The sequence below is a fragment of the Paroedura picta genome, chromosome 2, assembly GCF_049243985.1.
Source record: "Paroedura picta isolate Pp20150507F chromosome 2, Ppicta_v3.0, whole genome shotgun sequence".
Lineage (NCBI taxonomy): Eukaryota > Metazoa > Chordata > Lepidosauria > Squamata > Gekkonidae > Paroedura > Paroedura picta.
The window spans coordinates 113,478,078-113,504,066 of record NC_135370.1 but is presented as its reverse complement, the minus strand read 5'-3'; the positions used below and the strand labels follow the sequence as shown (position 1 = coordinate 113,504,066).

Genomic DNA, 25,989 nt, shown 5'->3' with positions numbered 1-25,989 from the left:
CTCTTTAAGTATTTGAAAGGTTGTCACCTAGAGGAGGGCAGGTAGCTGTTCCTTTTGGCAGCAGAGGATGGGACCCACAATAATTGCTTTAAACTATGTGTATAACAGTATTGGCTAGATATCAGGGAGGGGTATTGGGCGGAATTCACAATCAAAGTAGTTCAGCAGTGCAGTTGCCTAAGGAGGTGGTGGGCTCCCTCTCCCCGGCAGTCTTCAAACAGTGATTGGACAGATATTTATCCTGCATCCTTAGGCTGATCCTGCCTTGAACAGGGATTTGGACTAGATGGCCTGTATGGCCCCTTCCAACTCGATGACTCTATAATTATATGATATTATTGTTCCCACTCATTTTTGAGGGTAGAAGCTCTTCTTTCTTTTGGAACTTCGCTATGTAGCTCTTTTGCTGAGTGGAGGTTGGTAGATCAAAATCCAACTCCCAGCTATCCTGCAATTAGCTTTGTGTTAACTTTGGACCAACCTGTTATCTACAAGCTTGTTGAGAAGCTACTCAAGTTGCTCAGTGTAGTTTGAACATATTCCCGATTGGCTTATGGTCTGATTTTGCATGTCAAAGGGAGTACATTTAGCTACTGAGCAGGTTTGCTGAGGAATTCGCAGCATCCCTATTTAAAGCTGATGTAAATGTGTATGTTCTAGGTTTGCTCTTATGAACTTTATATGAATATGAATCAGCAGCTATGAAATAACATGCAACTCAAGTGTAAATATGACATAATTGGGTTAGTCTCTGTTTGATACAGCTGTTCTTAATATATTGATATAACAGTGCCATTATATGATGTCATTAAGATGCAACACTGCCAGTTACCATCATGCCTGCTTTGTCATGTCATTTGTTCTGTTTTTAAGTGATCCACCTCTGTTTTTTTCAAAAACCAAACTCTGAATAGAAAGGAAGGCCTCTATTCTCCATTATCTTCCAATCTGCACAAAGCAGATCTGTGTAATCATGTTTATTGTATGAAAAACTGAAGCACTGTACCAGCCTTTCTCAACTTTTTTACCATTGAGAAACCCCCGAAGCTTTCTTCAGGCTTCAAGAAACCCCAGATGTTTCATGCAGAATATAGTTAGGAAGTGTAGCTGTATACATGCCCACCTGGGGCCCTTCCCCCTTATCCATCCAAGCCTGTCACTGGCCAGTTTGAGAAGGGTAAGTGGGTTGACATGGCCAAATACGTTCACATCACCCAATAAATGCTTAACAAATTTATATTCATATTCATATTCATATATAAAATAACTCCCACCCATTCAAGAAACCCTTCCAGGGACATCATGAAACCGTGGTTGAGAAAGCCTGCACTAGACAGTGGATAGGCTGCTAAAAAATAATCCATATATCCATAGCTCTTTCTGCACACAGAGCTTACTTTCAATTATCACTGAATTCGAGTTGACATGTCCTTAATTCGAATCCTGTATCTGCACTCTGCACCTTTTTAAAAAATCCAGTTTTATCTTTGTAAATGTGGAGTGTATATTCTGCATACCAATGAGAAAAAGCAAGTAGTCTAGCAGCTTTGAAGTTTGTTGGGTGGGGGATGGGGTTGATGTCTTCTTAAGGAAGGGGAGGGGTTTAGGGGAGGGAAGGGGCGGGGCAGGATTCTTTCCCCAGCAAGCATCTTGACAGCCACTTATGGGGCACTTTAAAAATGGCCAGTGGATGCTTTGTGCTGGCCTCAGGAGACTCCAGTGTCGGCAATATCCTGCCTAGCCAGCCAACCCCCCAGAGAAGCCATCCCAGTAGCACGCATGGACCTGTTCTCCTTATGCTCATAGAAGCCCCCATGTCCCCAGCCAAAGCAGCTTTGCTTCACAGCAAGTGCACCCAAAGATGCCTCAGCTGGGAGAGAGGGGGCCTCTTTGAGCATAAGCAGGCTAGATCACAGCTCATTCACATGAGCAAGCCTCTGGGATGCAATCTGGAATAAAATATGAGATATTTAAAATCAGAGTCCAGTAGCACCTTTAAGACCAACAAAGATTTATTCAAGGTGTGAGCTTTTGAGTGCAAGCACTCTTCCTCAGACTATGAATTGACCCACTGTCATGATGGTCAGTTCATAGTCTGAGGAAGAGTGCTTGCACTCAAAAGCTCACACCTTGAATAAATCTTTGTTGGTCCTAAACACGCTACTGGACTCTGATTTTATTGTGCTACTTCAGACCAACACGGCTACTCATTTGAATCTATGAGATATTTAGTAATTTCACAAACTGTAAATCTTAGAATTTTTGAGATACTGATTTCAGTATCTGCTAGACACTTGTATATAATTCCTTTAGTTTAACTGACTCTTCAGGTTTCAGAAGGCAGGAATATACTAACAAGCACTAAAAGCCTTCCCTGAACACACCAGGAATCACTCCACTCTTTAGCACTATATCACTTTTCAACTTGGCAGGGAATTTCTTTGCTACACTAGAAGCTGTGTTTGTTTTCTGGCCTGAATCGACGATCCTTCCACTCCTCCTTGCCAACCTTCCCAGTCCTCAGTCAGTGCTAAACGACTCAGTAGTCAGTTCTGAATTCTTTCTTCTCAACTGATGCTATCAAATTAAATCCATTTTTGCAGCCTTTCACACAAAGGTTCTCTGACTCTGTGAGACATTAACCCTTCACAATCTGTCACATGTTTATGCAGCACTTATTAGCTTTTAAAGTGTAATCCATCACAAAAGGATTGGGATACTATGTCACTTAAGAAAGTTACACTTATGAAAACTTTCAGCACAGTAAGATTTAAACCGTTGCTTCAGAGCATCTGCTAACCTAAAAAGATTATATCTGTTTTGGCATGTAAATCTGAGCCTGGATTGAAAGTGCCAGTTCATGTTTGCCTAGTGAGCTCATATTTGTTCACTGGCTGAATTTGTGCTTCATAATTTCCATTTTAGAAATAATGTATCCCTATCTTCTACCATGTGATAATATAAATAATCATAATATCCAAGAAACTGTATGGGGGAGTGTTGTAGCTTTCGCCTTAGCTCAATTGTTTGGGAGATGTGATTTGAACCTTCATGAACCTTCAAGAACCTTCAGGTCTTTTACCACCAAGTTTCATGTATTATCTGCTTAGCCATTTTTGTTGATACAATTAATACTGATCATTCACTGACTTGTTTTCAAGGGGAACGGATGGTTTTCTTCAAAACATGAACCACTTTGAGATTACAGTCATACAGATATGAATGCAAACACAAATCTGACTGGGTTACTCGCCAGAGGGGGACATTTCAGTCTATTTCTAAGGAATAGTTTGGCCTGACCTCTTCATTCAGGGTAATCAATTGTGGTTTTCTTTGGCTAGTTTTTCAAAACAGTTTACAGAACCAATGGTTCTAATTGCTTATGGAATGGAACCAAAATAAAATGTCATTCTAGGGTTTTTTTTCTTTCTTAAAAGGCTTGAATTATGTAGCTCACTGTGCAAAGATTGTGGGTCAAATGATCCAGCACTAAATTCCCGGCATTGGCACAAGTTATCTTCATCTCCTAGTTTCTTCTTTGATGGCTGTCCTATGTACCGACTCCAGCACTGGCATGAACTCCACATAATACCCTTCCACGGGTATTCTTGTCTGAGCAGGAAAGGTCCATGGTTCTAAAAGTCCCTGCCGTCCCAGAGCTTCTAAAGGGGGTGTAGCGTTTTGCAGACAAGGAGTTGAAGCAAATTTATTAACGTTATCTCATGGGAAACCTGCCCAAGATGGTTTACAAAATGACAGCTCCCAATAGCCATTCACAACGTGTTTATGAAGTTGCGCAACAGAATCCTCCACTACAACTAGCAATAGACTAATGTTGTAAATCTAAAATAGGTCTGTTCAGATATTTGAAATCTAGCAGTCTTTACATGGAAACAGAAAATTCTTTTTACAATCCAGATGTGTAAGCTGTATGATGTGGGTGGTAAACTGGCACGGTAGGAGATATCACAAGATAGCACAATATGCATCCTATATATTCATTTATATGTGTGACTCATTGTGCAGCAATGCACCCTTCCCTATCAGCTGTGCTGGGAATCATTCTGTTGAGATAATTTACTTTGCTTTTCAGTAAGCAAGAAGACAAAATGAATATACCTGCACTCAGGAATGTAATAGTATTATAAGATTTCCACATATTCAAGAACATTGTTACAACTTTTATATGAAGAAGACATGGTACAACATTTAAAAATATGCCACTGGATGTGAAGCAAGCTGTGTTCCTGCATATCAATCCGCAAAACATTTCCATAGGCACTAGGATTGCCAATCTCTAGTTGAAAATTATAGATCCCCCAGAATTACAACTGGCATCCAGATTACAAAAATCAGTGCTCCTGGAGGAACCGGCTGCTTTGAAGGGTGGACTCTAAAATGTCCTAAACTGGGATTTGACATTTTAGAACTGGCATCCGACATGCTATAGTAGGGTTGTCAACTGTGAGTTGAGAAACTCGTGGAAATTTTGAGCATAGATCTGAGGGGGGGGGAGTTTGGGAGAGGGGTAGGACCCCTGTGGGGGTATAATGTCATAGTGTCTACCCTCCAAAGCAGCCATTTTCTCCAGGGAAACTGTTCTGTGTCACCTGGAGATGAGTTCTAATTCCAAGAGATGTCCAGGCCTCATCTGAAAGCTGGCAACTGTATACTGCAGTGTGTTTTTGCAGTATATTTAGGGGTTGGGAACTCTGCCCATTCTCAGTTGCCAAACCAGATCTTACACATTCAGTCTTATCATCATGGGGTGGGATCAGATTGTAGAAAAGACTTCAACTTCTCAGTGTCCCAGCTGCATTGGCAAACCAATTTATATCACAACTTAAAACAGAAAACCATTGAAAGACCTGGCTTGCCAAGAGTGGCGGGCAACAAATTCAATAAATAATAATAATAATATTTTCAGATCCATTCTTCCGACACATTATGTGTATTTTAATTATTAGTTTTAGTACAAATTACAGTAGCTGATAATGTTTTGGCTTGAACACAATGCAATCATTACTTTGTTTGCTTCTCCCAACATGGAATGTATCCAGACAGATTTGCTAACTGAATACGCTCAGCATTGTACTCAGGGGAGCCATACTTGAACAGATCTCCTTTGCTTTCAGCATCAGACTTTTGTGGAGCCATTGATCCCTTTGGATATTTGGGAGAAAACAAAAACAGAAGAAATGAACTCTCCAGGCTGGGAGCATAATTCAGCTCTTTTAAAAATCCTTTATGTGAAACTGTTTAATGCAATCTGCATTTTACAGAAAAGGATTTGCCCACCACAGTTTTATTGACCTAAATACCATCAGGAGAAATTCCAGTTCATTAGTGGAACTAGCTTCTTCCACAGAACCCAAAGTTAGAGGTCTGCTTGAGTTGCTTCCAACAGCTGCTAACAAAATGTTCCAAGTAAATAGCAAATAAAGCCAGACTGTGACTTTTTCATAGCCAAATGAAACACAGAGTTTAGAGGCCTTGTTTCAGATCTTGGATTACAATGTATTTTGCATTTTAGGGGTTCAAACAGGAAAGCAGACTGATATCCTGCATATGCATATAAACTCTCTTTGGGTATCCCATTCTTTAAGACAGATCTGTTTCACATGTTTCCTGGAGCTACTGAATAAGGATGACAGGAATTTGAAATTCAGTTGGGAAATTCACTCCCACAATCTTCTTTATATTTCAGTCATCAAGGTCATTATCACACTGGGAACCTAATGTGCCCTTGACCCATTGTGCAAGTGAAATCTGTGGCTTTTGCGCTAATATCTGTGCTGGCAAGTAGGAAAAATCCTACTAGCTAGTTGGTTTTCTTCTCTTCTGATTTTATTTTCCTCTTGCTTAAAGGTAAAGGTAAAGGTATCCCCTGTGCAAGCACCGAGTCATGTCTGACCCTTGGGGTGACGCCCTCTAGCGTTTTCATGGCAGACTCAATACGGGGTGGTTTGCCAGTGCCTTCCCCAGTCATTACCGTTTACCCCCCAGCATCTTCTTGCTTACAGGGACTTAATGTCCTGAGTATTCCCAGGTCTCAGAAGCTCCCCCCCACACACACACACACTTCTTTACTGTTTGCGTCTGTTGTATTTTATCTATATTGATAGCCACTTTTGGTTCCCATTCAGAAGGAAAACATATAAATAGACATCTCACACAATTCCTGAGGTTCTTCTGACTTTCTGAAGAAGCTTTTAGATGGTGCAGAAATGAAAGAAGATGGTGAAGTAGGAAAGATGTTTCCATGAGCAAAATTCTGGAGATTCTTTGGATTGAATCCACTGTGATGGGTTATGATTTTCTGTTTTCCATCTTTGAAAATGAGTCTTGTATGTGAATGGGTATCTGAACTTATGCCCTGAATATGTGTACCACTTTTATTCTGCTACTAGTGTTCAGCAGCAAGATAAGAAATGAAATACCATATTAGTGAAACCAAAGGGCTTACTTGGTATAGTGGTTAGAGCCAGCTTGGTGTAGTGGTTAGGAATGCGGACTTCTAATCCGGCGAGCTGAATTTGATTCTCTGCTCCCCCACATGCAGCCAGCTGAGTGACCTTGGGCTCACTACAGCACTGATAAAACTGTTGTGACCGAGCAGTAATATCAAGGCTCTCTCAGCCTCACCCACCTCACAGGGTGTCTGTTGTGGGGAGAGGAAAGCAAATGTAAGCCGCTTTGAGACTCCTTCAGGAAGAGAAAAGCAGTATATAAGAACCAACTCTTCTTCTTCATCTTCTTCTTTGTTTGGCCAACAAATATGGAACTAAAAATGTCAGGCTATCTTGCTGGAATAAAATGTTTAATCCTTGTGAAAAATAAGATCAGTGCCTTAGGTATGTGTTGAGTTCCCACAATCTGTATTTCCCACCTAAATGCTTCCAGATTCATTGCTGAATATACAAAACCAAACCAACCATATTAAAATCATCTCTGCTCTATCACTGAAATCTGAGTCCTTGCAGTGCAGAACTGCCTGTTCCATCTTGCACACCTTCCAAAACTTTCAGCTGAATCCCTCTGAGTGAAATGGATTGTATCTACAGGATTCATATCTGTCCCTTTTTAAAAGGCAGTGTCAACATTTCCTTTAGGTAGTCACGTTCCGGAACATGTCAGGCTTTGTTATTTGGCTGGGGAGGTTTCTTACGCCTGAGAACTGGTCTCAGCCCCAGTGAGTTATCTTTCCCTTGTATGCAAAACGTGTTTGGCCACTTAAAATGCAGTGATAGGGAAGTAGTTTGATATTGTTATAACCCTGAGATCTTGAGGTAGATCATTTTGTGTTGTGCTAAGATGAAAATTCTGCTTGCGTTGATGGGATTCCACCCAAGGCAAGGGTTAGCCAAAGGGATTCTTTGTTACTTGTTCTTCATTGTTCCAACTGACTCACCTGAAGAGGAAGAAAACATCATTTCCATTTACTAAAACTGCTGTCTCGATCCAGTGTTTGATATGAATGATGTTGTTGCTCACTTCAAAAGAATGTAAGGTGTAGCTGCAGCTAAGTTTAAAAATAGAAGTTAAAGAACAAGTGCTGCTATGAGCATGCAAAATTAAAGATAGCATGGATGTTTTTAAAAGTTTGATATTAATATGGTGGCATCTTCTTGGATCATGTAACATACCTGTGGATAACTGGAGTATGAGCGGCTGTGGATTAGACCTGACAGACACATCCTTGACAATGAGGTGAGGGTGTAGAATGTTGATGTAGAATGGATTGTCCCACTTTAGACTGCAGGGGGAGAACCATGGAGTTTCTTCTTTTGGAACATTGCCCTATGTTAAGACATCCCTGGAAATAAAACAATCCAGCACAGTGAGCAAAGAAGGGAGGTGGGAAGAAGCTTTTCTCCCTGCTTTGTTTGTTCAGGCTCTTAAATATGAAGGGACGTTGAAAGCTGAGGATCACCTGAGGATCCATGACTGCCTTAGTGTCACACCATGATGTTACACAATGAGAAGTGAGTCACATGTCACTGAGACACTCTAGCATTCCAACTCTATTTTTGCCTCAATTTCTCCTGCGGCTGCACTTCTTATAAGGCAAGTGGGGGTACTTTAAGAAGGAAATTTTGCCCATCTCCCCTGAACAAGAGGAAGCGCGTCTTTGTGGGGTGGTAATGATATGATTGGATAGCATTCCTTATCAGTAATGTCTATCAGTAAGGCCTTACCAGTAAGATCTAATTCCTCAGCTACATCTGCAACCCTTTATGGATGAGAGAGGCCTGTAATCAACGTGGAATGTACTGTGGTAAGTGCCATAGTCACGTTTATATACAACAGTAGCATAACTCTACAATGCAATTTAAATTCAGAAAGAGCTGCAAGCAGACCTAAGAAACTAACCATAAATTCATTTCCAACTTAGGCAAATACACTGGATTGTTTAAATGAACTTTTTGAAAAAGTCAAATCCTGCATTATTTTGAGCTCTTTGGTGACGCATCTTTAAAATCAGGCAATGGTAATTATGTGCTCATAGAATTAAACCTCTCAACTAAAACAACAGTGAAGCAGAGCTTAGTATATTTATGTAGTGAAACACAGGAACTCTGACCTGATGGTTTTAATCATACTTCACACTATGTGGTAATTAGAGGTTCTCTCCTTTGGTTCTGTTTTTACTTAAACATTAGAATGTGCTGTAAGTTTAGATTTTCAGAGATATTTGCCATTAGTACAATTGCATTTACATGTAGATTCCCAAAAGAGACATGCTTAAATGCACATAGACATTTTCCTGGCCCAGTTTATGGTGGTGGTGTAAAGTGCTGCTAAGTCACAGGTGACACAAGATGAATGGCCCTGTAGGATTTTCAAGGCAAAAGATGTTCAGAGGAGGTTTGCCACTGCCTGCCTCTATATCATGACCCTGATATTTCTTGGAGGTCTCCTGTCTAAATATTAATTAGGACTGACCCTGCTTAGCTTCTGAGATCTGTCAAGATCAGGCTAGCCTGGGCTGCCCAGGTCAGGTGGCCCAGTTCATGTTCAAGCTCAAGCCAGTTTGAAGTATTCCAGCCCAGTTAATTCTATTTCACACATTACAAAATTCCTTTGAAATGCACATCTGTGTAAGGATTATTCTGCACCACACTGATAGCTCCTAATTATATTTTTGATGTTATGATAATATTGCCAGAGTGGACATGGGCACAGAAGTCAGTATCTGGGTTTGTTGCCTGATCCCTAAGTTTGCATCTTTGTTAACCTATGGCTGTTGGTAACAAGCTGTTTTCAATTAGGTGATTGTATATAAACAAGATATGACCTACCACCCAATGCCTAAGAGGATGAACTTGTTTGATCTTCTTCAAAAATAAACAGGAGTAGAGCCCATGTCATCAGAAGGATTGAGTAAGTCCTTGTTGTGCAGTCATTTTACATAGGGGCATGAAAAAATGGATTCAAGAAAGCATGAAATGCAGGAAAAAAGGTGAAATATAATTATGTAAACAACAAATTTAATCAAGACAAATTCGAAGACCAATAAAAGTGATGCTAAGTTAGCAAACTCCTGTAACTGGTAGGGAGTCCAATTAATATGATAAATACCTGTAATGGGTTAGAAATCCTAACTTTTTGTTCAAGCCTCAGCAAAGATAGTGAGAAACATCTTAATTAACTCCAATTCAGCACACTTAATGTTTTTGTTATTGTTGTTGAAGAACTGTGACTTTCAGAGTAAAAAGTGAGTGTCCAGGGAGACTGATATATTTTCCTACTGGTTTCTGAATACTGTCATTTTTGAGGTCAGCTTTGTATTTATTCTTCTACATGTATATGTATTCTTTTACACATTAAGCTGTTTGCCCTGCATAAAGAGCAAAATACTGTTGATCCATGACTGGACATATGACGACCCAGCACAAGTTACTTGCAAGTCAGTCCTGCTGAAAGCAATGGAAATCAGGTTTAATTGTTTTTTTTAGTTTTAAGCCCAGTGGGTTAGATTTTGCTGCATTGTTTTTCCCAAACAGAGATTATCACCATGCAAGCAGTAATAGCCAGGTACAAAAGTGAGGTACATACATTTGTTTTGTAATGAATTTGTCTGGATGGGAAACAAACAGCAGGGAAATATAAATGGGAACTTCCTTCTCCATCTAAGAATGCATACAGATTCCCTGGGGTAGAAATAAGGATGTATGCTTGAGGTACTTCAAAACTACATGAATGAAAGCACCATAACTGCACATCTTTTTAAACATTTGGGATGGCAGTCTTTACATCTGTCTCATTAGGAATTATTTAAGAAGATGGTTAATTCCTGACTTGAATCTGGTATCTTCTATACATTTAAGATGTTTTCATTTACCAGTTTTCTTTGAAATTCCTTTGTGCTGAAGCAGAAAATAGGTGGCTAACTTGCAAACTCAGTCTAAAACAGCATTTTTTAATATTGCAGCATGAGCAGACGCCTTTAAGTACAAAACCTTAGAGATCACTTCAAAACCATTCAAGGTGACATAATAAAAGTTTCCTAACCCATTTTCTTATAGTGGATTTAACTTCCTGTAATATTTGAAGGGTTGTCTGAGCTGAATCACCTTACTGGTAGATATTTTTCAGGGCTGCTTTATACATGAGGAACAGCCCAAGAAAAATTACTTGTAACCAACCTTCTTTTATTATTATTATTATTATTATTATCTTTCGATTTATTGCCCGCCACTCCCTTACGGCTCGTGGCGGGTTACAACATTTTAAAACCCCCAATAAAATCCATTAAAATCCCTCAACAACAATTACAATATAACATTATCAGTTAGCAAGCTAACCTGGCAAGATAGGCTAATCAACCTCCCCCTCCTACTACAAGCAGGTGGAGAGGGGATACTGATGGTACTAATCCCCAATCTCAATCCCAGGTCCCGGGTCTCGGGTCCCCGGGGGGGGGCATAGATGTTAGCCTCGGCCTCAACCGTAAACCTGGCGGAAGAGCTCCTGGGAGAGCTGCGGGCCCTGCAAGAAACCAGAAACCCCACAAATTACAATACCCCCCCCACTCTGAAAGCAGTACAACCAAAAAGACTATAAACACCATGAGCCAATATGCAGAAGGAGTTCCATGTTTCTTGGCCAGGTGGTTTATCATTCTGCAGCCTTTTCCAGTTTCTGCCATTTAATGTTTCATGAAAAATTAAAGAAATTACCAACAACAATTTTCTAGAGCCCATTGTATTTTTTCTCACAATGAGCTTTATTGGTAGTAAATAAATAAGTAGCACCACTCATATTACTTGGTCTTTGTTCTGATGTCTTCCCAGGACAAATAGTTTGGTGACATGACACTCATCCCCGCAAGCAAACACAAAATACTTTGCCTAGTTTACAGCTGGGCTACTGTCAGGTGCCGTGTGGACTGTAGATCAGGCTCTGTATCCTTGTGACTCTGACTGGCAGAGATAACTACAGATTATTCGATTTTACTACAGCAGCCTATGATCCTTCTGACCTGCAAACCAAGTAATACTGGAAGGTCAGTTGTTTCTGCTGCTGGAGGTAAAAGCTGATATACATGCTGATCCCTCTATCTGGGCAGTCCTTGCATTGGGAGACCACCTGCTCCTCCCTTTGCATTTCCAGATACTTGATGTTCAGCCAGTCTACTCCCAGCATGAAGTCCAACCTGCATCTGAAGTACTTCTCTGGCCCTCAGCTGAGCGCTTGACTATCTTTCAACCTGAAATGACCAAGGATATTTGTCACCACTCCATCACATGTAAGCAATGTTTTTGTACGACTTGTATTACAAACCGCTGTGCATGGAAGCCAGAGACAATGCATGTTCATTCAGTTCTCCACAGACCCTTCCAGCCACAACTCATCCTGTGACAAATCATTGCTCAGCTGAACAGCAAACTGCCTTCTTTGACTTCTGCTTTTGATGGGAAACCAAGGGAGCTTCTGTTACTGAAAATTGTGGGAAAACTGCTCTGTAATCAGAGAGTATCACTTGTCTGGATTAGGGCTTGGTGGTTTTATCCATTATCCTTAGTCATAGTGATGTGTCTAGCAAAAAACCAACACCCTATCCTCTTCAGCACTTCCTGTTATATGGCTTATACTATATTGTGTTGGTAAAGATCACCAAAGTTCTCTGAGTGCATAAAAAGAAGTAGGAATTTTTGTCAGAATATGAAATAAAACATACTTGCATTTTCATATATTTCATGCTGGGTAGCCAGTGAAGTATAGTGGTCTTGACTAGATCTGGGAGGCCCAGGTTCTAATTCCTACTCTGTCATGGAAGTTTGCTGGGTAACCATGAACTAATCACATATACTCAGCCTAACCTACCTCACAGGGTTGGTGTAAGGATAAAACAGAGAACAATGTAAACCATTTGGGTTCCTATTGGGGAAAAAATGAGATAAAATATAAATATACTTTTACAGCAGTGGTCTCCAACCTTTTTTAGGCTGGGGACCAGCAGGGCAACTGCCCCGCCCGTGCATCGCGCATGCGCGATGCACGGGTGTGGCCCTTATTCCCTCTCCCCCCCTCCCGCAGTAAGAAGCTTCCCGGGCCGCAAGCTTGCAGCCTGGGAAGTTTTTTACTGCGGGGGTGGGGGTGGGGAGAGGGAACTGCGGCCCGGCGCCATGGCCTTCGCGGCCCGGCACCGGGCCGTGGCCCGCAGGTTGGGGACCACTGTTTTACGGAACTCTCTACAAAGGTAAGGTCTACAGAGAGCAAGCTCTAAAGTACACCATAAAGATTAATTCAGCATATTATATACCTGTATATCAGCTTAATATGGACGAGGACACTGAACAGAGATTATATACATTCCAGCCTATTTCTTCAAAACCAAGCTGGAACAGTGAGCTGGAGGAGTGATAGCAGCTGTGCTACTTTCAGTCAGGCTCTGCTTCCTCCAACTTGCAAAAAGACATCATTTTTTTTCTTGTACAAAAACAAACCTTTCTGCTATAGGTGCTTCTCCCCCCCAATGCAAGTATATGAGGACTTGTCTACATTGTACCTCATTAATTGGGGGAAGGGGGCAGGGCTGCATAAGCTCAAACAGAGAAAGGACATGGCTTTGGTCTGTATAATTATAAAGAAGCCATGAGCATGTTGGCTTGGTATCAAAGGCATGGATGTGAAGTAAATTTCCAGTAGCATAAAAATGCCAGCCAGCAGCTGCCCAGATCTAGCCCCTTTGCTTACCTGCAGTAAGAGACACTGATAAGCAGGAAAAGCTCAGGACTGTCCAAAACAAGCCGTAAGTAGAGAATTCCTTTGTTGTGGAAATTGATTTGCACTGCTACTTGCATGGGAGTGTGTTTCTAGGCAATGCTACTCACTGTCAGTGGCCTCAGAGCCTTACCAGACATTTTGGCATCTGTGGGTCTGACGCATGGGTACCAGTGCCATTTTAGATCTGTGCTTGGCCATTTAGAAATGTCAGACGGTCTTATCCTAATCAGGCCCACAGCACAGTATTGTTACTCGTATGCCTTTTCATGTGCTGAAACAGCTCGCAAGTTGTTTCAGCAATTGGAGAGGTGCATGGGGGATTAAATCTCATGCTCCCAACATGTTGCAGGTCCTTGCAGTCTTTTTAAGCGGCTGAGTTCAACTCTGAAATGGTGGCTGACATCTAGGCATTGAAATGTGTAGTAGTGTCTAGCAAAGCCATCAGTTCGGAGTAACTCTGTTAACAATTTGGTTTCTGTGATATAAATTTGTAGCTCCTCTAGCTCACATATTTGGTGCTGCCTCCTGTTTGGTATATTTCTTGGGAAACTATTTAGAGTTGTCAACTGCCTTAATTGGTAATTACTTTTTAAAAGCCAGGAGAGAGAAAAAATGAATTAATGAATGAAAGAAAATATTACAAAAAGTCATTTTTATGTTTTGCTTGATTATAAGAATTAAAAGCAACTTGGCTTATATTTTAAGAGTCTGTTAAGGAAGTGGTCCCCAACCTTTTTATCACCGGGGACCGGTCAACGCTTGACAATTTTACTGAGGCCCGGGGGGGGGGTAGTCTTTTACCGAGGGACATCACTGCTGCTACCTGAGCCCCTGCTTCACTTGCTTTCCCACTGCTCCCCTGACTTCCCGCCGCCCGCTGGGGGGCACTGCCAGCAGCAGCTGCGCAGTGCCATGCCGAGGGGGAGCCCCAGCCATGGCGGCTGCTGGAGAGCACCAAAGGTGAGCTGGTGGTAGAGTGGCAGGGCAGCCCCCGAGGCAGCAACCGGGGAGGAGGAGGAGCTGCGGCCCGGTACCAACTGATCAACGGACCGGTCCTGGTCCCCAGACTGGGGGTTGAAACCACTGTGTTAAGGTATATGGAAAGGAGACCCTAGTAATATAAATGTTTGGATGAGATAAAAAATCCAAACATAGAAATGTGAAAGTGGGTGAGCTTTAACTTCCTATCAGAAACCAGGATGCAGATCCTTGTTGCACTAGTTTGCCCCCATCAGAATCTGCACTGATACTGTCAGTTTCATGGAATTTAGTTAATAGTTTATGCTTATGCAATCAGTCTAGGCACCAATAAAAGCTTTTGGGATAAGTTAATTGTTAAACTTAAGATTTAATCAAATTGTTAAGTGTACTTTGGAATCAAAGAAGTGGTAACATGATGTTGAGATAGTTAAAATCACTCAATCAAAAACACTTTGTGCAAGGATAATTAAAGTTAGTGGAAAGTTGCCATTGTGAAGCTGAAACAACAGACAAGGAAACTACAATTCTCTGTTGCTTCACTAGCAACAGCACAAAAAAAATATTGACATGTTTATATTTGGGCAGAATGCACTAGAGCTCAAGAGCAAATTGCCCCCCCTCTTTTCCTGCCATCCCCACAAGTTTAATCTTCATTGGAGCATCTTGATTAGTGCCTGGTACAATCACAGGCATGACTGCATCCTGTTTCATTGTCACACAGAGCTATTCTTCAAATTCCAGCCTGGCAACCTTGCAGTCAAGTTTAAAGTGACTTATCTCAAAGGTCTCAACTGTGGCCTTCTACTGCTGTGGTTAATGCCACATAAAGACCATAGGATGCTTCAGCCTAAAAGGTCTTGGCTACAGCTGCTTAACTGTCCTTATAATGTAGAGCTCGCTCTGACTGGGAAAGAGCGGGAGACAGCTGTCAATCTAATAGTGCTAATGGTTGTGGCTATGCTCAGATTACATGTCTCTGCTAGTGTAAAGGTGTCAGGTCGGTGGGGCATTAGAATCCTAGCATATCCAATCACCAAATCTGATAGAGTTCTTGCTTTACATACCAAAAGTTCCCAGTTAAATTCCTATTCATTTCTCGCTAAAGATGCCCAAGAAAGATGTCAAAGAAAGTTAAAAATGTGTTTACAGATTTCTCACATAATATCGTTCTGCCTTGAGAAGAGCAGTAACAGTGCTAGATTAGTTTCAGGCAGATTCTTATGCAACCTCATATAAGGTAGGATGGCTGTTTCTTATGTCTCTGCTTCCTTGGGTTAGAATGAAATGCAGAACAGTTCAGCATTCAGCATCTGGCCGGTCCTGTTGAAAACAATGTTTGGTAGTGAAGGCAGGAAAGTCCTCTGTGTGTAACCTTCAAGCCACAGCCACTTACAAGATGCATTACTGGACTGATTGGAACAATGATCTGACTCAGTGTAAGGCGGCTTCAGATGTACAAAGGACCTTTGGTGCTGTTTGCACAGAATGGACTGTTAAAAATAGCTAGTGAGATTTCATTGTTCTGAAACGTAATTTTTTACAGGTTCTACGTAAAATACATCAAGATTTTAAAAGTAAAGAAGGTTTTATTGCTCTATAACCTCACCGTGTGTACTCAGCTTTGAAGTATGAATGGCTCCTTCACTCCCACATATCAATCATAATGGTTCTGCTATTAAATAGTGCCCTTAGTAGCATCAGGGTAACTTCATCATTGACTAATTAAGCCCTCAGGGACTCTGGAAGCATTCATGTATAGATTTGGGAGGCAAGTTAATCGTTGTATTGATGTGTGGGGGTGGGAATGGTATCTGTTGTTTTTCTCTCTAGTGTCAGCTTTAGCAGGAAGAGTTGCTACCAAGGTCAGTAGATGTGACTATGAATGCAGACAAAACGATGTAAAACAGATCCAGTGCGGAAAAAGCCACCATTTATGCAGTCAGTTTCCTGAGGGAAAACGTGCTTTAAGAACTGAAACACAAGAGCTCTGAAACCACTTGTGTTGTGACTGAAAGTGCTTATCAAAGCCAATGTGGAGCTGCTACAGGCGTCAAGGTTCACAGTGATGTGCATTGCATAATATTTCAGTTGGCTTCCTGTTATGGTGATATTCTTATCAAAAGGTGGTTTGCCAAAAATCATCCCAACAGTAACCCTTCGGGCAGATAACAAAACTGTGAAAAATTTAATTGGCTCATACCCTTTCCCCATATCAGGTTATAAAAATATTTGAAATCATTATGTTGGCTTTTTTTTTTAAGTATATGTTTCCAACTGATTTTCAGGTGCTCTGAGTTATCTTCAAGGCACTGAGCCATACCTGGACTTTGGGAAGTGTTTAAGGCTAGAACACTTCACAGTTCTTCGATGCAATGGAGTAAAATGCTGTGAAAGGACTGTGTGAGCTAGAAATGCCCAGCATCTTGCACATTCAACCATTTCCATTACAATTTTCAAATCCTCCAGTCTGTTTACTACACTTATGAACCACAATAAGGAATTGCAGTACTATTTTTAAGAACATAATACCCTTACTGGTACCAGCAAAGCTTAAGAAGCTATTGATGAAGCATAAGATGAGGAATCAATGAATCAGCAGACACATATTTAGCCCATAATTCAATACATAGTTAGATGCAGTGACCTTCATCCAACTCAAATCTCTGGCCTTAATAACCATTGAACATGTACATCTGGGTTGCACACAAAAACAGTTGCATCACAACAGAGTTTGCATCAGTATCTGATAAGATGTAGCAATAATGCATGAAGAGAAATTCCTCCATACTTTGCAGAGAGCTTCTTCTCCTATGCTGAATCAGGGAACAAAGGTTTAACTGCAACCAATTTTGTGTCAGATCATGTTTGTTGTAGGATGAAATCTGTGAGCAATAGATGCCTACTTTAGGAGGCTCTCCCATTTCTCAAAGAGTACAGTTTTCATTTTTAGAAAGCAATAGACTGGGGATATTCCTGTGCCTCCTCTGTTTATCCATTCTTTGACATGCTAACACCAGTTCTGTTTTTGCTGAAGCCAATTGTTGAAAAGTTTAAAAGAAAAAAAAGAAAATGTATACATTTGTGTATATTCTTTCAGTCCAAAGCATATCAAAACACTTATAGACACAAAAAGAATTCCACCTCTTTGTGAAACACAGTCAGCTGTGGCAGCATCAAGTGGCAGCTGTTTTACATCTCCTAGATTTAAAATAATTTTTAAAAGTCTGTTTTTCATTTACAATGGTGGTAGCGATAAAACACCACCCTCCCAATCTTAGAGAAACCAGATTGTAATGTTTGATAAAATATCATCACTTTAAAGCAAGTCTCAAGAAGTTAATATAATTAGCAATGAAATGGGGTTGGGTTCTGTCTAAATTCACTTTATGGCGGCACAACTTCTCCCTTCCATTGCAGCTTGAAATACTTTCTGAAATGCTTCTGTTGGGAGACAGAGGCTTCCCAGGATCAGCATGAGGGGGAAGTTAAAGGACTGCTGTGTAGGGTTGCTAGCTCTGGATTGTGAAATACCTGGAGACTTTGGAGGTAGAGCCAGGAGTGGATGGGATTTGGAGTGGGGAGGGACCTCAGTAGTGCATAACGCTATGGAGCCCACCTTCCAAAGCAGCCATTTTCTCTATGGGAATTGTCGCCTGGAGATGAGCTGTAAAACTAGGGGATCCCAGGTCCCACCTGGGGACTGGCATCCCTAAATGCAGTGGCAGGGGAGAATTGATAAAAATCACCACTGACCTTGCACAGGGTCTTTTCCATGTGATCCAAACCACTGGATGGGAAATGCTGTCTTGGTTATCATGTCATTTTGTATCACAGGACACAGGCACATACCCGTTAACTGAAAATTATAAAATCTATCCTTGAACTGCAGTTCTTAACAATGGTTTAGAATATTTTCTTTGAAATATTTTGACAATTTAACAGAACATGTAGCAGAAAACAGATGTTTTTTTAAATGTAAAGATACAAGCCGACCATTTGGTTAATGTATATGTGAGCGTTTTATCCCTATAACCTCCATCCAGACTTCTAGGGGAAGCACGCTTCTCTATTGCCAAGGTCAGAGCAACATACATGACTTCTTTTCAGATAAAGAGAAAGAAATACGGAGCATTTGTGTGTAGTTGTGATGGCAGCACATCTTTCCCAGCTGCTTCACTGAGCACTTTTCCTGATTTGCTGAAAGCCTGCCACTGACATTCACGAGAAACCAGATCAATTTTTGCCTTTGCAATGGCTAGCCTCATTGTTTTCCAAGTGGAATATTGCCAAAGTTTTCTTTCTAAGCCGCTCCTCCAAACAAGGGAATTTAACATGTTAAGAAATCTTGGCTCGGAGATCAGATTATTCATTAAATCAGTTTTCATTAAGTAAAGCGCTTCCTTGGTTTGTACTTAATATTCAGATACCTTGCATTTGGCTTCCTACATTGTTTTTGTAGCATTTAGAATTTAGTTAATGATTACAAAATCCACTGTATTTTTCTTCACTTTTAACATTTTAATTATAATTTCTGGTTAGTGGGTTTTTATAGTCAGTAGGTTTAGCAAAGGGCTTCTTTTAGAAAGACATTGCATTACAATGTGCACATACTTAGATAGGCATACCACTGTTTGAGCTTGGAATCAGGGATGCTGGATAAATGGACAGAGTACCTTGTACCAATAAGACTAGTTATGCAATCCCATGCAAGACAAACTCCATATTAATGCCAAATCTGTTGTAACAGATTCTGTTATGCAGTAGCTTTTGGTAATGCACATGGTTTTGTAGTACCAAAATCTCTTTAAGATGGTGCATGGGCGATTTGTTTCCAGTTCTGCTCCTGTCCTAGCCCAGCCCACAGCAGCCTTAACAATGTGGTTCTAAGCGAGCTATACCTTTCTAAGTCAATTGACCTTCAATAAACTTAGAAAGGCATAACTGTGCTTAGGATTGCACTGTGAGTGGCACTGTATAACTTATATGCATCTCTTATGTCCATCCTTTCCTGATGTGATGACCCGGAGCATCTCACGAGGACCATCCAGCATGTTGCAATACTGTACTGGAACCATACTTGCTGCACCACATGCTAACACCTGATGATATCCCAAGTAACAAGAAACTTGTCCTTGGAATTCCAAACCGTTAACTCCACAAGCATTCTTAATGTAAATTTTATTTCATTTACCTGATAACTGTGATTGTCTTGAATTTGTACACTGTTTCATACAATTTTATTGTGTATTTCATATTGCGATGACCTATGGCCTATTGCAGTAAAGTTTGTACGACCCTAAGGAGAGCATTCAGGAGAGCAGGCTGTTGGCAAGGGATTCTCTCACACCACATTGTTCCTCTTCCTACAAGCCCCCCTGATGTTAGTTTTGTATAGCAGCATCACTAACAGCACAGCTGTCATGGATGGGCACAGTGTGCCATTTTGTATGTGTCACAGACCACCATTTGATTATTTGGAATCCTATAATGGGAAGGGGCCCTACAGATCATATAGTCCAACTCTTTGCTCAGTGCTGGATCAGCCTAAAACATCCATGATAAGTATCTGAACAGCTGCTGCTTAAAGACTGCCAGTGAGGGGGAGATCACAACCTCCTTAGGCCACTGTTAAACTACTATGACTGTGAAAAATAAGTCTCTTTACATCATTGATTGCCACAGTATCCACATTCAGAAGTTGCTCCTTCACTCTTCCATTTTCTGTTTTCTATTGGGAAAAAAAGCATTTTTGACAGCAAGGAACAATTAACCGTGACTTTCTTTTGAAGCCATTGGAGCAAACCACTTCACGTTTTCATTTATCTGAGGCCAGCCTGTGGAGTCTGGTGCTGCCTACCTTAATCAGAGCTCTCTTGGTGAATGCTTCTCTTGTTAAGCTTTCCCCCCACCCCATGCTGATTATACAGTGCCATGAGAGGGGGGGAGATCTGTTCTATTTCCCTCTCTTGTTTTCTAAATATCTTGATAGCACTTTGAAAGTTTTTACATTATATTGTTTTGCTAAGGCTTGAATTATTCCATATGCAGTCTGATCCCGTATGTGTTTAATGCAGAAGTCCAGCCATACTGAATGAGGCTTGCTCCCAATAAGTAGGATTGGTGTATTACACTTGGAACATAGGATTCTAGCTTGATTTCCTCAAGTGCCATTTATTCTCATTGCTGGAGATAGCAAGCACCAGGATGAAAATTCAATAATACCAATGGTTCTGTTCTTGTATTTCACTGGAGCAGGATCAGAATCATAAGTAGGCAGCATTTTCACACTGGCTCTTATTATATAATGTTTTAACTGAAACAGTTTTAATTAAAACTGGGTAAATTTTTATATTATATAACTGCAGAACAATGATTTGAATGTTTGCAGTTTAGATTTTTCAAAAAGGATTACAGTATGAAATATTACAATTCAATCTGTTTGAAAAAATCAATGCACTTCTTCTGTATCTCAGTAGTAAACACTCAATGTGTTATTACAGCCTTTCTCAACTTTTTTACCATTGAGAAATCCTTGAAGTTTTCTTTAGGCTTAGAAACCCCAGAAGTGGCGCAATTGTGCAGAATATGGTTGGGAATCATAGCTGTATTCATGCCCACATGGGTATGTGTAAGTTGCCTGAACTGGCATGATGAGGGCAACAACTAACAAGTCACATTATAAATAAATAAATAATCAAATAAACAAACAAATAAAAGTCCATTTGGGCAAAAAACATCAACACCATCTTCTTAATATGAAAATGATATTATTGGCACCTTAATAAGCTCATGTTTATCTCAGTGTTGTAAATCAGTGGTCCCCAACCCCCGGTCCGGGGACTGGGACCGGTCCATGGATCAGTCGGTACTGGGCTGCAGCTCCTCCTTGTCCTCCTCCCCGGCTGCTGCCTCGGGGGCTGCCCTGCCACTCTGCCACCGGCTCACCTTTGGTGCTCTCTGGCGGCCGCCATGGCTGGGGCTCCCCCTCGGCGTGGCACTGCGCAGTTGCTGCTAGCAGCGCTGCCCAGTGGGCAGTGGGAAGTTAGGGGCCCTGGCAGGAAAGCAAGCGAAGCAGGGGCTCAGGCAGCAGTGGCGACGACCTTGGCAAAAGACTACCCCCCCCCCGGGCCTCAGTATTGACCGGTCCCCGGTGATAAAAAGGTTGGGGACCACTTGTAAACGGTAAAACTGTTCTCAGTCGTGTGACTCCGGTCTGAAGTTGATTAAGATACAAGTTGTAATGAGAAAACCTTGTGAACACAGATGGGCTTTTAAAGGCCGGCAAAAACTTCCAATCCTAGTTTAGTTTTCAAGGTTTGCTGTTAACTATAAATTGCTGATTTCCTGTGCAAAGATTTTTAAAGGAATTTTGCTCTCTTATACATTGCAAAGTGCAATGAAATTTTAATTGGTTGTGGGTTTTTAAATAATTTTATATGGTTCTTATTCAATTACCTCTGTAATACATCAGGAAAAATTTTGGATTACAACTTTCACCTGCAACCTTAAACATGCATAATACAACATAACTTCTATTGAACTTCTTTGTTCTTTCAGGCATAAGCACTAATAAAAACATTGTACCCCACATGGGCGCCTAGTGGGAAAGGTGTGTTGGATATGGAGATAAGTATCACTTATTTTCATGCCTCCACTCCCCAACATTCACATCTGCATGGTGAAGACCATGTCCAGGCCAGGCCATCACATACCTTGTGTCTAGGTATGCTTTTGAACCTCAGGGGAGAGGAATGAATCTGAGTACTTCTCTGTACACAGGGGGTGGGCTGTGCCGGTGATAAGCAAGGCTGATGGAAACACTGACCTGTTTGGAACTAGGAGGAATCTGTCCAGAAGGTCAGCCCATGTAGATGCCAAGTACAGTCCACCCTACCCTCAAAATCATCAGCTTATTGAAATCAATGATTTTCATTAGTCATTTACATAATTTGGTTACACTTAAATAAACTAGTTGTGCCCGCAGTTGGTGTCTCATGGTGGGGCTGCCAGGGCAAACATGATGCCCCCACATGGATGACAGGGTGTGTCGAAAGGGGAGATAAGACTCACTTGCATTCCTGCTTCTATTCCTCACTATTCATAAGGGAATGATCTGCCAAAGTATAGTCTTATTTGGCTTATTAATTGTCCTGAGCTTAAAGGGGCAGTTTATATTTCTAATATCTCTCTTTTAAACAAATTATTTGTTTTACAAGAAGACGGCTAGAGCTCATTAGAACACAGTTGACATTGCCAGTTTTAGGAAATCAATAATGCCCTTCTGTTACAGATACAGGCCAGAATCTGCCAACTAGATAAAAATTAAAAATTGTTTTAAAGTTTTAAAAATGGGATTTAAAAAAAAAGTTTTTTGCAAAACACAGTCACCTGTCTAGAATTTGGGTAGGGTCATTACATGCTGTCAGACTGTTCTTGTTCTATCACCTCATTTCTGCTTCTTTAATTCTTGAGATTCTGTTTACTACAAACATAAATTCTGGGCCAAGGCAAGCCATGTATTATCAAATTATTACCACACAGGACTTCACATTGCAAAGCAATCTGTGCTGTCCTCAGCCTTCAGTGCGGTGCTGCCTGACAGGATGCCTAATTGGTTACTGCTGCCAGTGTCACAGTATGCATGTGCAAAGTTTCAGTTTTGTTCTCTGAGGCTGTGAAACAATTTATCCCTGGGTAAATTCCTAGAGCAGTAATATGAACTCCTGTGGTGACCATTATACCATCTGCACTAATTTGAGATTCCAAGACAAGAAAAGCAAATCAGAAATGCAAACTCATGTATTCCCCCCCCCTATAAACTAGATTTCTGTGTTCTCCTGTGAATTTAGAAATAAACAGTTTTTTAATTTGACTACTTTCTGGATTGTGCCAGACAAATTGTTTGCTTTAGAATTTGTGCTTTGCCAACTACTGGAGAGTTGATTGAGGGAGGGAGGAAGAACTTCAGGGAAACCCAGAGAAGGGGGGGGGGGTTCATTGAATATACATCTTTACCAGACTGAATCCTTGCTGGTTGATACCAGATATTTCTACTTGTCTGAGGAGTTCGGTGAGGATTTGGCTGGCCTTAAAATGGCAGAAGATTTAGCAGTTAAGACGACTAGTTAATTCCGTTTTTAAAACCAGATTGCAAATCACACTTGAGTTGCTATGTAAACATAACTTTTGCTTCATTAGGACTCCAGAGCCAGACATATTTTTAATCGCCGGAATGAGCCACCCAATTGTTGCATCATAATGCTTTGATAATTCTCTCCACTCAGACAAATCTTGTCACTGTGTTGGCTGCATTCCCACAATATGTCTAAGAAAGGATTCTGGGAGGCTTGCTTCCAAAACTCCTGCTGCACTGTATATTGACAGTTAAAGGTAGTAGTATCACTTCATTTTTTGCAATAGCTTGTAAGAGGTACTCAATCAAATGACTTCTTCAGGTGCCGTCTTCACATCTCTCTACCCCATCACCGCACCAAGCTTTACTATGAAAGAGCCAAGGCCTGAGGTTATCCTGTCTCTGATGTAAATGGAGAGGAGGCACAACAGAAGGTCAAAGAAACAGGGTTCACAAAAATAAATTAAAAGACTGTAGTGTCAATTAAATTACGATCTGTAAATGTTACCATAGCATTGACTCCTTTTATGTCTTAACATCTGTATCTGAGTTGCCCCAAATACATTTGCTTAAAGTGGAAAGCCAGCCTAAATAAACAGATAGCTGTCTGTATCCAGACTAAATTTTCTAGTGGCAGAATATCCCCTTCCCACTGCAGCTCACTGAACTCTGGGAGATAGGGGTCCCTAAGTAATGACATGAGAGGAGCCTGCAGCATGAGCAGGTGTGGGGGGGGAGGAGACTGGTGACTCCCCAGGGATTAGCAAAATTCAATATGCATACAGTTTACACCTGTAATATCAGTTTGATACCCAGAAATAAAATATCTTTGCACTAAGTTCCAGTACTGAAACTGCCTTCTTCCAATAACAATACCATCCATGACCTAATCAGTCTTAGTATTGTAATGACACATTGTTAATGAATACCATTTCTGAATGGCATGGCCCCCATCCTCTTGCAGTTCTAATCTGCATAAATATAACCCCCCATAAAATTGAAGTAAATTCAATTACCATACCCTTGCAGCCAATAGATAACTTTTTCTAAAGACATTTCTACAGATTTCCCCCTTCAACAAGTTAACAGTTATACATGATGAAGGGGTATCCAAGAACCTTCTAGAGCTGGGGTCATCAACCCTCGGGCTGTGGCCCGGTACTGGGCCGTGAAAGCCTTGGCACCAGGCCAGTGGTGGCCACACTACCCTCTCCCCCCCGCAGCAAGCTTCTCACTGAGGGGGGGGGGGAGACGCAGCCACCGGCACGCCGGCAGGCACAATCTCATATGCGTGGAGCTGCTGTACATGCGTGGTTTCCCCCATGGCAGGCGCAAATGCAAGCGTGTGAAAGGTATGCGCATGCACGTTTGCACAGAGCTGCTGAACATGTGTAGTTTCGTCCTGCCAGCAAGCACAAACACGCATGTGCTACAGCTCCGTGCATGCATGTTTGCGCAGAGCTGCCGTGCATGCATAACGCCCGGGCCACCATCTCCCACCCCACCCCCGCAAGTGGTCCCCAGCCTTACAAAGGCTGGGTGCCACTGCTTTAGAGGTTTGCAGGCAGCTTGGAGGCCACACAGACTTTTGTGGCAGATTCTTTCCAAAACAATTGGGATTTGTCAAATAGACATCAAACAGTTTTTAGGTAAAGAGGTCACGTTATACTGTGTTTCCCCAAAAATAAGACATACCCATAAAATAAGCCATAGCAGGATTTCTAAGCATTTGCGCAATATACGCCATTCCCCGAAAATAAGGCATATCCATGAAATAAGCTGTAGCAGGATTTCTAAGTGTTTGCACAGAATACGCTATAGAAGTAAAGCTGTGGCTGCCATTTTACTCAGCATTGTGGGTCTCTCTCCCCCAGTACCAACCAGCAACAGTCTGTGGTAGGGTTGTGGCTTCTTCGGCATCCACAGACACCCGAGGCAACCACCGCCATGGCACGGAGGGGAGGGGCGGAGCTGGCACCAGCCGGCACCCACATTAGTGTGCAAAGCTCTGCGCCTGCGTGTGGGCGCCAGCTGGCATACCACCAGCATCAGCATCCCGCCCCTCCACGCCACAGTGCTGGCCGCCCCAGTCTCTCTCACCCCCCACAAACACCAGTAAAGCTGCTGCTCCCCAGCACTGACCAGCAACAGTCTGTGGGTCTCTCTCACCCCACACAAACACCTTTGTTGATGGCATTAACTTTTCTAAATACCAATAAGACCCCCCCCCCCCGAAAATAAGCCATAGCATGTCTTCTTGAGGAAAAATAAATATAAGAGTGTTTCGGGGAAACTTGGTAATAGTATACTCATCCTTTTCTTTGACTCTGTTAAGAAGATTGAATTTCCGAGTAATTCTCAAGTCAAGGCACTTTCAAACCATCATGCAAATTCTTCTATCTACTGAACACTGATGTTCTCAAAAGGAGAGAGAAGCATTAGTTATAGGTTGTGGGATGCTTTTATAGCATACATATATCAGTTTAACATCATAATAGATCACAAACCCATGTTCCGTTTACATATCATCCTGCATTAAAAGCTGGATGTTCAAGCTATATTACTAGTGTCACTGATTGATACTGACAAACCTCCAGAGCTATCTATTTCTTCAGGCATCCTATTTAAAAGTAGAAGTTATT

General features: G+C 41.4%; 1 protein-coding gene across 2 annotated transcripts in view; it reads left to right on the top strand.

Moving 5' to 3' along the window:
- Positions 1-25,989, top strand: part of ABTB2 (ankyrin repeat and BTB domain containing 2) — a 195,074-nt gene that overhangs the window by 27,445 nt on the left and 141,640 nt on the right. Inside the window, exon 1 of one of the 2 annotated variants that reach the window (XM_077322137.1) lies at positions 8,056-8,278. The exons of the other annotated variant lie outside the window; for it this stretch is intronic. Within the exon in view, the coding sequence (XP_077178252.1) occupies positions 8,242-8,278 (37 nt within the window). The 5' untranslated portion in view covers positions 8,056-8,241. Of the gene's footprint in view, positions 1-8,055; positions 8,279-25,989 lie in introns of those variants that run through there. 2 annotated transcript variants of the gene reach the window in all.